The sequence below is a fragment of the Varanus komodoensis genome, unplaced genomic scaffold (assembly GCF_004798865.1).
Source record: "Varanus komodoensis strain SLA01 unplaced genomic scaffold, ASM479886v1 scaffold39, whole genome shotgun sequence".
NCBI classification, from domain to species: Eukaryota; Metazoa; Chordata; class Lepidosauria; order Squamata; family Varanidae; genus Varanus; species Varanus komodoensis.
The window spans coordinates 4,950,653-4,964,648 of record NW_025335922.1 but is presented as its reverse complement, the minus strand read 5'-3'; the positions used below and the strand labels follow the sequence as shown (position 1 = coordinate 4,964,648).

At 41.2% G+C, this 13,996-nt stretch overlaps 1 protein-coding gene across 1 annotated transcript in view; it reads left to right on the top strand.

Annotated features, from left to right (window-relative positions):
* Positions 1-13,996, top strand: part of RFX4 (regulatory factor X4) — an 89,180-nt gene that overhangs the window by 61,386 nt on the left and 13,798 nt on the right. Inside the window, exons 9-14 of the mRNA XM_044441067.1 lie at positions 1,226-1,326; positions 4,611-4,669; positions 6,368-6,512; positions 9,993-10,087; positions 12,300-12,417; positions 13,727-13,846. Of these exons, the coding sequence (XP_044297002.1) occupies positions 1,226-1,326; positions 4,611-4,669; positions 6,368-6,512; positions 9,993-10,087; positions 12,300-12,417; positions 13,727-13,846 (638 nt within the window). The remainder of the gene's footprint in view (positions 1-1,225; positions 1,327-4,610; positions 4,670-6,367; positions 6,513-9,992; positions 10,088-12,299; positions 12,418-13,726; positions 13,847-13,996) is intronic.

Below are 13,996 nucleotides of genomic sequence, written 5' to 3'. Positions count from 1 at the left end.
GTGCTGCCTGGGGTTGATGAGAGTTGAAGTCCAAAACTTCGTGAGGGCACCAGAATGGGAGAGACTGATCTTTTATGACTTGTTGAAAATGATATTATAAATCTGGAATTACTACTTGTGGAATTAGTAGTTTGTAAACATTATCTGATTTATATGAGTTATTCTTAACGATATACAAGTTTATCTTGGCCTGTTTGGCACTTAAACATACAGATACCTATTTTGTGTGCTTTGGTACCTAATTAACAGCCCATATCTTAAGCTTCTGTTTTATGTCACATTCACAGCATAATCCTGTGCATGTATATTTGGAAACATGTCTCATGTTTCCAAACGTGCGCATTCACACATCACAGAAACTCACCCTAGGAATAAGCTATGCAGCATGAGTAGTTTGCAGAACAACCCACAGTTGAGACCAACAAGCAGGCTTACTGTGACTTGTCCACCCCAGCCTTCCCCCTTAGTGCTCTGGCCTGTGACCCAAGGCAGAACTTGTCTTGTCTCCTTGCCCCAGCCTCTCTCTGCTCTGATTGTGACCTCTTTTCATTTACTACCTTTTAAAAAGAAAAAAAAAGATGCCGCAAGAACATGCACATGGGTAATTTTTATAGTAGTTTTGGTCCCAGAAAATAGTGCAAGTGTCTTTATAATTTTTATGATTTTTGTTGATCTTTTGCAAGTGTGACTTACAGCTGTTTGTTATAATGTAATCTTGCCTTTGTTTATCTCCTTGTAAATTTCCCTGTTAAAGGGAGAGATGTTCCATCAGTAACACACAAGGACATTGACAAGGCTAGACTGCATTTGTATTATAAGGACTGGGAGAAAGGTAATTTGGAAGGAGAGGAGAAGGGGAGCAGGAAGGAAGAGTTTGTGCAACAAAAAGGAGGGAGGATAGTATCTCCCACTAATCAAGGCAAACCTTTCACTTTTAAGTGCTGGACTGTGGAAACTGGTCCAGGTTCAGATGACATGACAACTCATCATGGCTAGCTGCACACTATTGATTGTTGCGTCATGCAAGCCCTGATGTTCAGTTCAGTAGAGCTGACTCCTAAATAAGTAGGCATGAGTCTGGAGCCTCAAAGTCCACAAATTCAGAATCTACACATCTGCAGGCTGAGGGTGGGTGAGGCAAGTCATTGTTTTTCCTGCCTGGAGGCAAAAATGCAGAGATAGCACTTCAGCTCAGACTTCTGAGAGTTGATGCTTTTCTTTTCAGCTTGACCCAGGTGATACGCAAGTTTGCCAAACAGCTGGATGAGTGGCTAAAAGTAGCTCTCCATGACTTACCAGAAAACCTACGAAATATCAAGTTTGAATGTACGTATTGTATAATCACTTATTTTTGGCAGGAAAAGAATATGTTGCCAGCTAATATTGGTAGCACAGAAAATAGTCATCAAAATGTTCTATTGTTGTTGCTTTCTCTCTCTGTCACAAACCTACATCAGGGGTGGACAGGAGGTTGATTGGATGTACTCTGGGTGATTTGCAATGGATCAGCAAGGGTTTCTGACTACCAGTAGTTTAATAGTAGCACCAACAGAATGACTTTTCGGGCGGTATTGCACTGTGTCATTCTGTTGAAGCAAACAGAGGAAACTAGGTTCTGAACTATGTGAAAGAGAAGAATCCAACTAAAGGTAATTTGCACAAGTGCTGTTATGCAAGTGGCTGTGCATTATGCTTGTGCACCCTGCTGTAAGACATGTTGTATATTCCAGTTGTGCAATCTGTGTTTACACAACCACTTGCACAAGCGTAACAAGCAGAAAGATCCAGCAGTGCTTTGCAAGCACTATCTGAGTTTGTGGAATAGTACCAGTGGATACTGCCCATTGGTTGCTGGATTAGGCTGCCAAACTAGAGAAAGCTTTGGTAGCCAGAAGAGAGCATAGGTGTAAAAGGACTGTGTGAGCTCAGTTCAGCTGTGGTACCGAAAAGATCCCTGGATTCAGAGTTTGCACCCTGTTCTTGCACACCCAGATATTCTGTGCCTTTTGCACAAAGTAGCCTGTCAACATAATTCTGTCAGTCCTTGTGCCCTGTCCATTAGTGTGAGTGCCCATATATTACCGTATTTTTCACTCTATAAGATGCACCTGACCATAAGACGCACCTAGTTTTTAGAGGAGGGATCCATGGAAAGCTTCCTGATAATCACAGGCACATTCCCCATCACTTCCCCATGGACTTCATTAAAAGACGGATTGCCATTTGAAAACACACACCGACCTGTGATTAACGGCTCTCACCTACGCCGGAGGAGGGGGGCGGAGCAGGGCGCGCCGAGCGTGTGCTGGCCAGGTGTGGTGCAGCCGGGCCGGCAGCGTGCCGGCGGTGGTCTTCCAGGCGGTGCAGTGGCAGCGGCGGCAGGTCTTCTCGGGCGGTGGGGGTGAGCAGTCCGTCCCTCCGTGCGGCCAGTGGGTTAAAGCCCGCGGCTCCTCCTCCGCAGCAGGTCTTCCCGGGCGGTGGGGGTGAGCAGTCCTTCTCTCCGTGTGGCTGGCGGGTTAAAGCCCGCGGCTCCTCCTCCTCTGCACCGCTCCCCCTGAGCGGCACAGCTCTCACCTGCGCCGGAGGGGGCGGGGCGGAGCAGCGTGTGCCGAGTGCGTGCCGGTCAGGTGGTGCCATGTGGTGCAGGCGGGCCAGCAGCGTCCCGGGCATCGGGCACACACACATTCGCTCTATAAGACGCACAGACATTTCCCCTTACTTTTGAGGGGGGAAAAAGTGCGTCTTATAGAGAGAAAAATACGGTACTTGGCAAAGCACTGACATCAGATGAGTCACACTTCTTTGATAATTCTTCTAACTTTGAGGAAGAAGCTGAACATTCTCTTTGCTGATGACCTGGACACCATTTGAACACATCCCAAACCATTAAGCAACTTTCCAGACTTCAGACTATTTCAATACAGCTTGAGGCTTTTTGCTCAGAAAAGGTGCCAGAGTTAAACATGGAGGCGATCAAATGACCCTCTCTCCACGGGAAAGGGCACTGCACTCTTTCAGGCATGATTTGTAGATGCCTGCAGTACACGTCACCTATTGATAAAGCCTGCTTTATTTCATGGCTCCTTTCATAAGTGCTAAATTCCTCATCACAAAGTTTGTTTTTTTAAAGGGAGAGAATGAGAGAGAGATGAAAAGAGGAGGGAAAACTCATTTAGGGGAAGGATTAAGCATTGATTAACATGAAAAATGTGTTGAAGAGACTCAGAACATAAATATTATTTTCCTGTAACTTAATTATTTATTCAAATGTTATTGGATTTAATCCTTTTCTCTAAATAAATGAGTTTTCCTAGTGACTTTAGAAAAACAAAATTTCACCTAAAGAAAATGATGTAGAATATTTTTCCTTTTATTGAGTCTTTCTTTTCTGAGAATTTGATTTAGCAAAGATCTATTGTGATAAGAGGCCAATGAACTGTATTCAGTTGCTGTTGACTTACTCAGCTATCAATCAGTATAATTTGGTGTAATATGAAATACTTTAATATGTTTAATTCCATCTCTAGAACTTTGGATATATCGGCAAGGTCATCAGTAAATGTTTACTTTTATGTTACTTAAAAGTATTTAAGAAACCAAGAATATAACTACATTATTAAGACTTAATCTAGGCAATCTGAAAATAAAGATACAAACTGACATGCTAGTACTAAGTAAATACATACTAGTTGTTGGAGAGGATTCTACCGTATGTATACCTTACTAATTATATCTGTGTTGGCACATGTGGACTTAGATTTCAGAGTATTTGGACTGCTAAGTTAATAGCTCCAAAGCAGAAAAACATATGCTGCAATTCTATAGGTATTTGCTTTGGAATAAGCCTCATTGATTTCTGTAGGTCTTATTTCTGGATATACTTGTATAGGATTGCACTGTTGCACTTAAAATCAACAGGACAAATTGCTCACAGGTAAGTTAATACAACAGACCTAGGTGGTGGCTGTGGAAGTTAAATGATGGACAATTTGCTCTGCCAGAATGGGAAGAAATATAGGAGGGCAAAGTGAATTAGGGCTCAAACTCATGTAAGAGGAGACAGAAAAAAATGAATTTTCTTCCTAAACATGCATAGGATTGTGCCCCAACTGTGGTGAGCTGGGAATGCTGGGAATTTTAGGATTTCTTCTGCCTAACCATTTGTAGGAGGGCACTGTAAGCCAGCCTGAGGCTGAGGGACTCCGTGCCAATCACGTGCCATGGCAGGAGAGTGAGAGGGCTTTGCATCTGGTGGATCATGCTTTCTAATGTCATCTGTTTTAATCGAACATTGTTCTTGAGCCATAGGAATGTGGTTGTATTAATATGGCCTCCAAAAACAGATTGTTAATAAATGGCTAGAAAAATCCCACCTTCCCTAAGACTAAAAGAGATAAAATCATACTGTGCAAACTCCTACAATAAGTGGAGATAATTATTCACATGACCATTGATTTGAAAAAATGTTGGTGTCCTGGCCAAAAACCCTCCATTGAATGGTGCACCTGTACCATGTGTGTGTGCACAGTATATACAGAGTATATATCTAATTACTTTGGTACCAAAATAATCAATCTGGCTTACTACATAAATGTCTCCTTCATTGGCAGTATCCAGAAGGTTTTCTCAAATTCTTCGCAGACAGACATCATTAAATCATCTTTGCCAGGTATTTTGTCACAAGTTTATTTTGTTGTCTCATGATTTATTGCTGCTGCTTTTTATACCTGCACGAATGCATGCATTTTAGTTATGTAGTTATGTTAAACTTTTGGGGCAGCATCCAGTACTGCTGCTGCACTCTTGCTTGCTCTAGTGGGATCCACTGCAGGCACAACGAGAACTACCACTTCCAACAGTAACCCTAGATATGAGCAGAATCCTAATTCCTGTGTGGGACAGGTCAGTGGAGCTCCCTTCTGCAGGCTCTGCAGCTCTGCACAGTTGCAGGAATGAGCGTTTCAGCTTGTTTCTGATTGCTAGCTTACCATTGCACTAGCAGTGGGTCTCCTTACTATCATGGTAGTTTTTTGCATGCAATCCAGATGTCGGCTAAGCCACAAGCCTTCAGTGGGTCTTGTAAATTGATTTAGAAATGAATTCACAGTCAGAAAACTAAAAGCAGAAAAGGCACACACAGCCATTTATGTCGTGGAGACGCTCCTTCCCTTGGCTGTTGCTGCATCCCACCAAATAAGCTTCAGGTCAGCAGTGTTGTGGGTTTGGCGCCTCCTGGCTCTCCCTTCTTAAGGTTCTTTATCCTGAAACTGGACTTGGGCTCAATAAACCTTCAAATAAAGAATGCCTGTAAACAGAAGTCTGACTTGTTAAATAGAGAGTCGTCCTATGCTGAGCAGGGCATGTGGCCATACTAGGCCCAGCTGAGGCCAGCCCTTTTAAAAAGGACGTAGAGAGCCTGTCTTGGGCCCCCATGCGTGTGAATTATCATGCACGATTCCCTAATCTTTCTCCTGATGACTTGAGCAACTGTGATATCTCGAGCTTCAGGGCAGGGAAAAGGAAGAGGGTCAGGGGAATGGGCTGCAGCCATCTAGGGAACCCCAGACTGGGATCCTCTGAGGGCTGAATTCGGCCCACAGGCCTGAGTTCTGCACCCTTGCCTTACAAGATCACCTTAGTCTGGTGTTAATAAATGCCAGGGCCGTGCTGCCTGGGAATGCTCCGAGTTGAAGTCAAAGAGGTACCCTGGGTATTGGGTACAGAAGGGTGACTTACATGTGAGGTCCATCTTAGTCCAGTGCCAGGAGGCCACCTCTCCCTAATGTCCCATCCTTATTGTGATCGTAATATTGAGAGAAATTCCTGCTCCCTTATTCTTTCACACACTCCAGGCAGAACCATTGTCCTGCCACTAAACATATTTTTCTGGGCAAATTAAATTGTGCCTCATGTCCTTGTGTAGGGTTTGCAGTGATTTCAGATGCTCTCTCTGCCCAAAACTGAAGCAGTAAGTTAACCATGTAAGGATTTTATCACTTCAGAAGCAAAGGGATGGATTATGCTTCCGTGTGCCTGAACAAGTAAGGCCCCTTCCTTGCGTGGATCAAAAAGGAAGACTCAGCCTCTTCAGCATGTTTTTTCTTGAACTGATATGGCCCTTTTCTTCCCAAGGGAACAATGCCATAGAACAAGCCTAGGGAGAGAGGGGTAAGATTAGCCTCTCTGATCCAGTTCTATAAATTGTGGGGACTGATCAGGAATGCCTGTTGTGATCCATGACTCTTCTAGGACAGTGCCACAGGGACAAATCAACTTAGTGGCCTCACTAAGGGAGCGTGTAAGGGGATAAAGCCTATTTTTAAGCTAATAAACCATAAGTTAATGAGTTGTTTCGATTGGATTATAGGCATCAAGGACCGTGATCCACAGTGCAGACATTACATTCCAAATGCTGGAGGACTGGAGGAATGTGGACCTTAACAGCATTACCAAACAAACGCTGTACACCATGGAAGACTCACGGGAGGAGCACAGGAAACTTATAATACACTGTAAGGATATAAAAACCTCAGCCATGACAGAGCCTGCTCTGGGCCTCATGGCGAATTGCTTTGACAGCAGCAGGGCTCCTGCTTCCCAAGTCCTAATCTATTGATTAAAAGTGCAAAGAACACCAAGGGACCTGTTAGTGGGAAGATCTGCAGGAAAGAACAGCTTGGCTTAACCCTTTCCCATCCTGCCTTTGGTCCTCTTGACTTTCTGCCCACTTCCAGCTGTTTTTTCACCTTCATGGGAATAGATAAGGAGGGAGGCATTTACATACAAGTTCCTTAGTAATGCAGCCATATTTGACTATTAGGCTGCAATCTTGTACCTACCTTTCTGGGAGTAAGTCTCATTACACTTACATTTAATGAGACTTACTTCTGAGGATTCATGGGTAGAATTGCACTTAATCATTCGAGCAAATAATTACTTTCAGAAGTATTAGAAATAATCTCATATTCAACAGAAAGCTGCTTTCTAAACACTATTTCTTCTATCCAGGCAAGTCTTACTATTATCCTGAGAAACTAGAAAAAACATTCAAGGTGTATAATCATTGTGTACATTTCTGCAAATCCAAAACCACAAGCTGAAAAGCCATACTCACAAGATCATGGCAAGCAGAATGCATTTCATAAATTTACCAAATGTATCTACCAAATGTAGATAAGTTTAAAAAGTATATATCTATATGCAATGAAATATTAAAGACTGTTCCAGTACCAAATTTATCTGTGTAATAACATCTCCCCAAACAGAAGCAATTATTGGACATTGCCAAATATATTTTAAAAGAAGTATTAACTGTTTTCCTCCACCATCAGTTGGCAAAATTAGACTATCCCTTATTCTTGGTATCCGAGAGATATGAAGCAAATGTTTTTGCTAAAGAAGGAATTTCCTAAAATGAACAGGTGCAGCAGAGAGATGTAAAACCGGGTGGTGCCCTCAGGTCCAAAAAGGTTGAGGGCTGCTGCTCTGTTTGAATCACACATTGGAATGCATGATTGCTTAGGATAATAAGAAGCATTCTGCAGCTTCAGCTTGAAGTCTCCATATTTTAGCATTCTAGCAGGCATCGGGTGGCCATCAGAGACTGGGCTTTGCTCTGCCTGTGGACCGTGATTGGCCTTCTGCACATCTAATAAAACTGACTGGATAATCGCAAACCCTGTTGACAGCACCCAGCATATTATTAGTGCTATATAAATGACATTGAAGAGCTACATTTGGATGTGTTCAGCATTACCAGCCCTTTTTTAGACTATTACACATGCCCCCAACTGTGAAATAAAAGGGTAGTAGAAGAAATCTGCAATATTTGTTGCAGTATAAGCTAGGAGCAGAGCCATTCCAGAGACCAAAACCGTCAGAGAAAAAGTGGAGTGTAAACATAAAGAACTCTCCCCTTCAAGTCCCTGGAGGCTCTAATCCAGCCATCCCAACCTTGTATTCCACATTGTTGTAGTCAAGGTTGATGCCTATTGTGATAATGTACTGTTTCATGATTTAGTCTTAATAAATATGGTGAACAATTTTTCTTTATTTCCACCATCCTCTTTAATATGATAAAACTATCTATGTGCCCCATCATAATCCTCCTTTCAAAATTAAATATGCCCTAGTGTTTTTTCAGTATTGCTTCCTATTCCTGTATTGTACCCAACATTCTCATATAATTCCCTTTCCCCTTTTTCAAACTTAGAGTGCAATTCTATGTACATTTAGACCAAAGGGAAACATGCTGGTTGTTGTTGTACTCTTTTTTTGGTCTAAACAAGCATAGGAGTGTGCCCTTAACTGCAAAACACAGTTCAAATGCATGAGCATTTAAAGCTGAACAGTCTGTCTTAGTGCATTTTTCTGCCTTTGAACGTCATTTTTGTTGTATTTTATGGTTTTTATTACATGTTGCCATTTTGTTGTTAAATTTGCTGTGCACTTTCCTTATATCTTTTATAATTTATATATATACAAATAAATAAATAAATCACTATTTAACAAAACAATGAAGTGCTCATTTATAGTGTCCCCCTCCTAATTGGGATCACTTGCTGGGACAGATGATAGTTTGAGCGGATTAGGCATATATGATCTTGCTATTTCACAAGCATTTATTGACATATTTTATTGCTTTATTAAAATGATTCTGTTATTTTTAAAAGATGTAAGCCAAAGTGGTGAACATTGCAACATCTAAAAGAGTAGAATATTAAAAGAAAATAAAATAATGAGCAATGAACAAAAATGGACAGAGCATTTAAAAAGCAGAAACAGATGCAAGTGCACAGGAAAGCAATTAATTAATTCAGCTAGCCTTGAATATTTATTGGCCAGAATACAATATTATCTGCTTCATAATGTTCAAAATGAATGCAAAATAGGGTTCTTTCAATGTGCAGTTGGTTGATTTTCTGGCTTATTTAGAGTTTTTACATGTTGTGCAGCACAATCCTTTGCATGTTTACTCAGAAGTAAGCCCCAAGATGCTCAGTGGGGCTTATTCCCAAGTTTAGTATGCACTGGAATACAGCATTACAGTACAATACTGGCATGTTTACTTGGATATAAATCCCACCTTCTTTAACAGAATTTACTCCCTAGTAAAAGCGTTTATAGGATTGCAGTCTTCATAATGTTTTATTTTTATGATGGGTTTTAAATGAGATGTTACTTGTTTCTAGCACATTTTTGTAAAACATTGGAAAAAGTGGCCAAAAATATTTTACAAGTGAAACAAAGAATGTCAGTTTAATGTTTGCTTTCTTGCTGTATATCTCAGGAAGGACACAATTATGTAAATAATATTTAGAAATCGCTTTGAGGTCATTTATGCTCCAATCCTACACATACTTACCTGGGGGTAAGTTCCATTAAATTTAGTAGAACTTACTTTTGAGTAGACATGCATAGGATTGCATCATAAGTAATGTAGGGCATTTTTAGGAAATAGTTTGCCTGTTAGTTATTACATTTAAGTTTTACTAGTAGCAGTTATAGGATGTGTTGTGAAAATGTTGATGACCTTCCACAACTTTTGCCCATTCTTGACTTAAACAGCGGCTTTAATTCATTTCTAAATCAATTTCATGCATGACCTTTTTTTATCAAAAGGGTCAAAGCCTTGCTTTAGTGCTCAAAGGAAACACCATGATGGCTGTGTTTGTGATTTACTTCTATGCCAAAAAATGTTGCTGAAAGTTGGATCTTTTTTCTTTAGTTTTAGTATCTATATTAAAAACAAACATTTATTTTAATGGGGTTGACAAAGAGGGGGAGAAATTGAAAGCAAGTATAGCAAATGTTTTTATCTTTTCCATTGTTTAGGAAAACACGTGTTATGATGGCTAAACAACTTATGCAAAATGTTGAAAAAAAAAAACTAGGAGGGCACTAGTCATTGGCTTGAGATTTTTTTCTTTTTGCTTCAACAAGAAAAACACCAATAATTACTTATTTGGATCACTGGGGTTTTATTTTGCTAGTATACCAGGAGTTCGATCATCTTCTGGAAGAGCAATCGCCCATTGAATCATATGTAGAATGGCTGGATTCCATGGTGGACAGATGTGTTGTGAAGGTCAGTAAAGAGAGAGAGAGCTAGAATGTAGGAGGTGGTGATGTGCAATGCATTGTAAAGGCTCATAGTGTGGAGCTCTCTGTCCAGCACTTTAATTCTCCCTAAGAACTGGAGCTGAGTGAGGGTAGCATTTCAAAGCCTGTCCACATTTATGGTTGTCTCTCACTCAGAGGAGAATGGGGTGGCCTACACGCCCAAGTAGGCCACGGAAATCTTGGAAGCATCCTATTTGTTCATCAAACCTTTGGTCCTGTTAGTGCAGCGTTCTCTGCTCTAGGAGTGCCAAACTTCACCTGCTATCTTAAGAAACCCTGCCCTTTCCACTTTCTCCCAACCACAAATGGTTTTGTGGTTTGCCTGCTTTTATGTGTTTCCCCATTCTGAAAGGTTGAAATGCCTCTCCTAAGGATTAGTTACTGGCAGTAAGAGCTTTCAGGTTCAATATGCTGGCGCTTAAGGTTTTTTTTTTTTATTTTGGTCCCTCCCCTTTTGATTTCAGTCCCACCCACCATTGGAAGGCTGTTCCTGAGATGGCCCTTGAGCTGAAAGAGGTCTGACACCTCTAGGCAGAGGTGGACCACCCTGCTGTTCATGGACCCTTGCTGGAAGAGGGTTCCAGGCACCTAGATGAGCTCTGTCGCATCTGATCTCCTTGGATTAGCTGTGTGCTTCACCTCCTGCAGCCCTTCCAAATGCCTGAGGGTTTTGGGGATTTTTTCAAAAAATCAAGTGCTCTCCTTTTTCCTGTCTATACATTCCTTCTTACAAATAGGGGTGTCTTTAGAAGATGGGCTTACAGATGCACTCAGACTTAAAGCATATGCAAATTTCTGCTTTTTTCCTTTTTTTCTCTTCCCTTCTTTCTTCCCCTTCTTCGTCTTCTCTTTTGGTCCTGTGGGTCTGAATTCCAGAACCCCAACCCAGACACTGCTCCTTCCCCTGGTCCACTCAGCGACTAGCATCAAGTCTCCTGGATTTCAGACAGGAGTCTTTCCCTTCCTGATGATGCTGGGAATTGAAACTGAGTTCTTTTGCAAGGGAGTATGCTCTCTCCCACTGAGCTATGACCCTTGCTGCCAAGCAGGCAAAGGAGCAACAACCTGGCTGGTAGCTAGAGTGGAAATGAGGAGGTTATGGGGGACCATTTTCTCAGTTGGAGAGGACCAGTGGTGTATGCAGCATCTCTCGTTGAAGGCTTAGTTCGCTTGGGCCCTTCTCTGGGCTGTTTATATATCATTATGCCTTTTGCTACTGAGATGAGGGGTGTTTAATGAGAGTCATGTTTACTCAACACTGATTGTTAGCCTATGCATTTTGTGGGCAAAAGATAACAATAACATTGGATTACAGGTCTCATTATTTCCAGCCAGCATGTTATGGAGGAATCATTCTCATGACACAAATTTATATTGGTAGATTACGAATTATTAAAGGGTGGAAGGTTAGCACTTACACTCTGCTTTGAAAGGAATATCAAATAGTGGGTGGAATCCTGAAGTTGACTAACCAGTGGCATGTGGTGTGGTGGTTAGAGAGTTGGAATGGGAAACTGGGAATCCATGCTCTTTGACTGTGAAGCTCACTGGCTGACTTTGGGTCATTCACAGACTTTCAGCCCAACTTTCTTCACAGGGTTGTTGTGAGGATAAAATGGAGCTATGTAAACTGACCTGGGCATTTCACGTGAGGAAAAAGGTGGGATATAAATGCAATGCAGTAATAATAAGTGCAAATAATCAGACTTCAGGATGTGACTGAAACATGTGTTTGATAATATCTAGTAAGGAATGATAATCAAGAAATATTAGCAACTGTTGCAGATCATAATGAAAGATTCCGGAGGTCCCACCACTGAAATTTCTGGATACACCACCTACTAAGTTTGTAGAGGGGTAGGCAATTTGTAGCCATCTAGATCTTTTGGCCTATAATTCCCATCATTCCTCACCATTGTCTATGTGACTAGGGCTCATGGGAGTTGTAGATCAAAACATCTAGAGGATCATAAGTTGTCCACCCCTGCTATAATCCTATATACACTTACCTAGGACTAAGACCAATTGAATTTAGTGGGGTTTGCTTCTGAGTAGATACGGATAGGATTTTGCTATCAACTGTAACTGGACTAAATTATCTAAAGATGATGGAAGACTATAAACAATGCACAGAAAAGATGCATCTGTATCACTTCCATTTCTTTTTTTATTGGCAGGTAGCTGCTAAGATACAAGGCTCTTTGAAGAAAGTCGCTCAACAGTTCCTCTTGATGTGGTCCTGTTTTGGCACAAGAGTTATTCGGGATATGACTTTGCACAGTGCGCCCAGCTTTGGTACTTTCTCTTTACTATCTACTTAATGGATGAGGAGCTATTTACCTCCTTAACAGAGGACATATGGATGCACATAGTCATGCATGTGCTTTGTACTAATGAAACAATAACTGGAAGGATTTCAGATTTTCAATACACTCTCAAAAGGAAAAATGTTAAAATAGCCCAGCTGTTTGAGTTTTACAGAGTAGAAGATTATTCTTGTTTTTCTTCATAAGAATCACAATTTTCCATTTATTCATAGTATGAAAAAAGATGGCAGTCAAAACTGGGTCCATTAGCAAAACCTGTTGCCAGTCAAGTGATTCCACAATGGCTGGCCACTGATCACTTGTTAACCATCTTGATTACTGGACCTGCAACCTGGACTGCCACTAAGTTGTGCCCCAACTTTCTTTCTGTGCTGCCATCAAACTACTCATAGCCTGCTGGATCTGTAAAGATCAAACTATTGCATGTTCTGTTCTGACAGCTAGGGAAGAAAGGGAGCAAAGCAAAACAAAACAAAAAGAGGAAACATTTCCAGCCCTTTCCCCATTCCTCTCTTTTTCAGATAGCTGGCAAAAGTAGACATTTTTCTCCAGTTGGTTGTAAGAGGGAAGATCTACTACTGGAAATGCTGTTCCGACGTGTAGAAAACAAACCTGCCCTCACAGTGGCAGCCAGTGAAGTAGTTTTCTAGTAGGAAGAAATGGGGGCTTCCAGCTTTACCAGAAACTGATGAGGTGGCAAGGGATGCTGCTGTTAGCATTGTGCATGTATGTGATTAGTGAATGGTTAGCCCTACCTTCCCCGATGACAGCAGAGCTAAAACGAAAACCCTACTAGGCTTAACCTGATAGTAGAAAGGTCATATCAGAACATTTTGATGTTCACTCAAAGAACCAATAACATGAGCTGTTTTCACGTACCTCAGATCTTTGTTAACTGAAGTATAACAAAGATGGGCAAACTATTGAATTGTGGTTACTACTGCAGATTGCAGTTGTTCTAAAGGTAATTCTCCCTAGGTCAATTTTCTTAGCAACTGTAGCTCAGAGACTTAATATACAGTGAACTAAAAATTAATTTTGGCTGCATAAATTTGGGTATGATGCAAAAAAAAGAAGCAAAACAACATTCTGATCTGATCCTTGTATGTTAACTTGAGAATTAGATCTCTGTGCTCACAATGGAAATCACTCCCATAAAGTGTCCTTATGGTTACACTTTCTTTCAACATCTGACTTGTTATGACATGACCAATAGCAGGACTACCTAGTGTGAATATTCTGTTAATGGCTTTTTGCTTACACTATTTTACCACCAGGATCTTTTCACCTTATTCACCTGATGTTTGATGACTATGTACTGTACCTGCTAGAATCTCTCCACTGTCAGGAGAGAGCCAATGAGCTGATGAGGGCAATGAAAGGAGAAGGAGGAACAGGTAAGCCGCTTCTCTTGCAGTGGCATCATGGGTAGTCACATGTGTGCCACAAAATTCACACACCCACCATTATGATTGAAAATATCCTAAGGAGGAACATACCCAGGAATTAGGCTTGCTGTGGGAGGGCCTTTTAAGTGACTGTGTGTT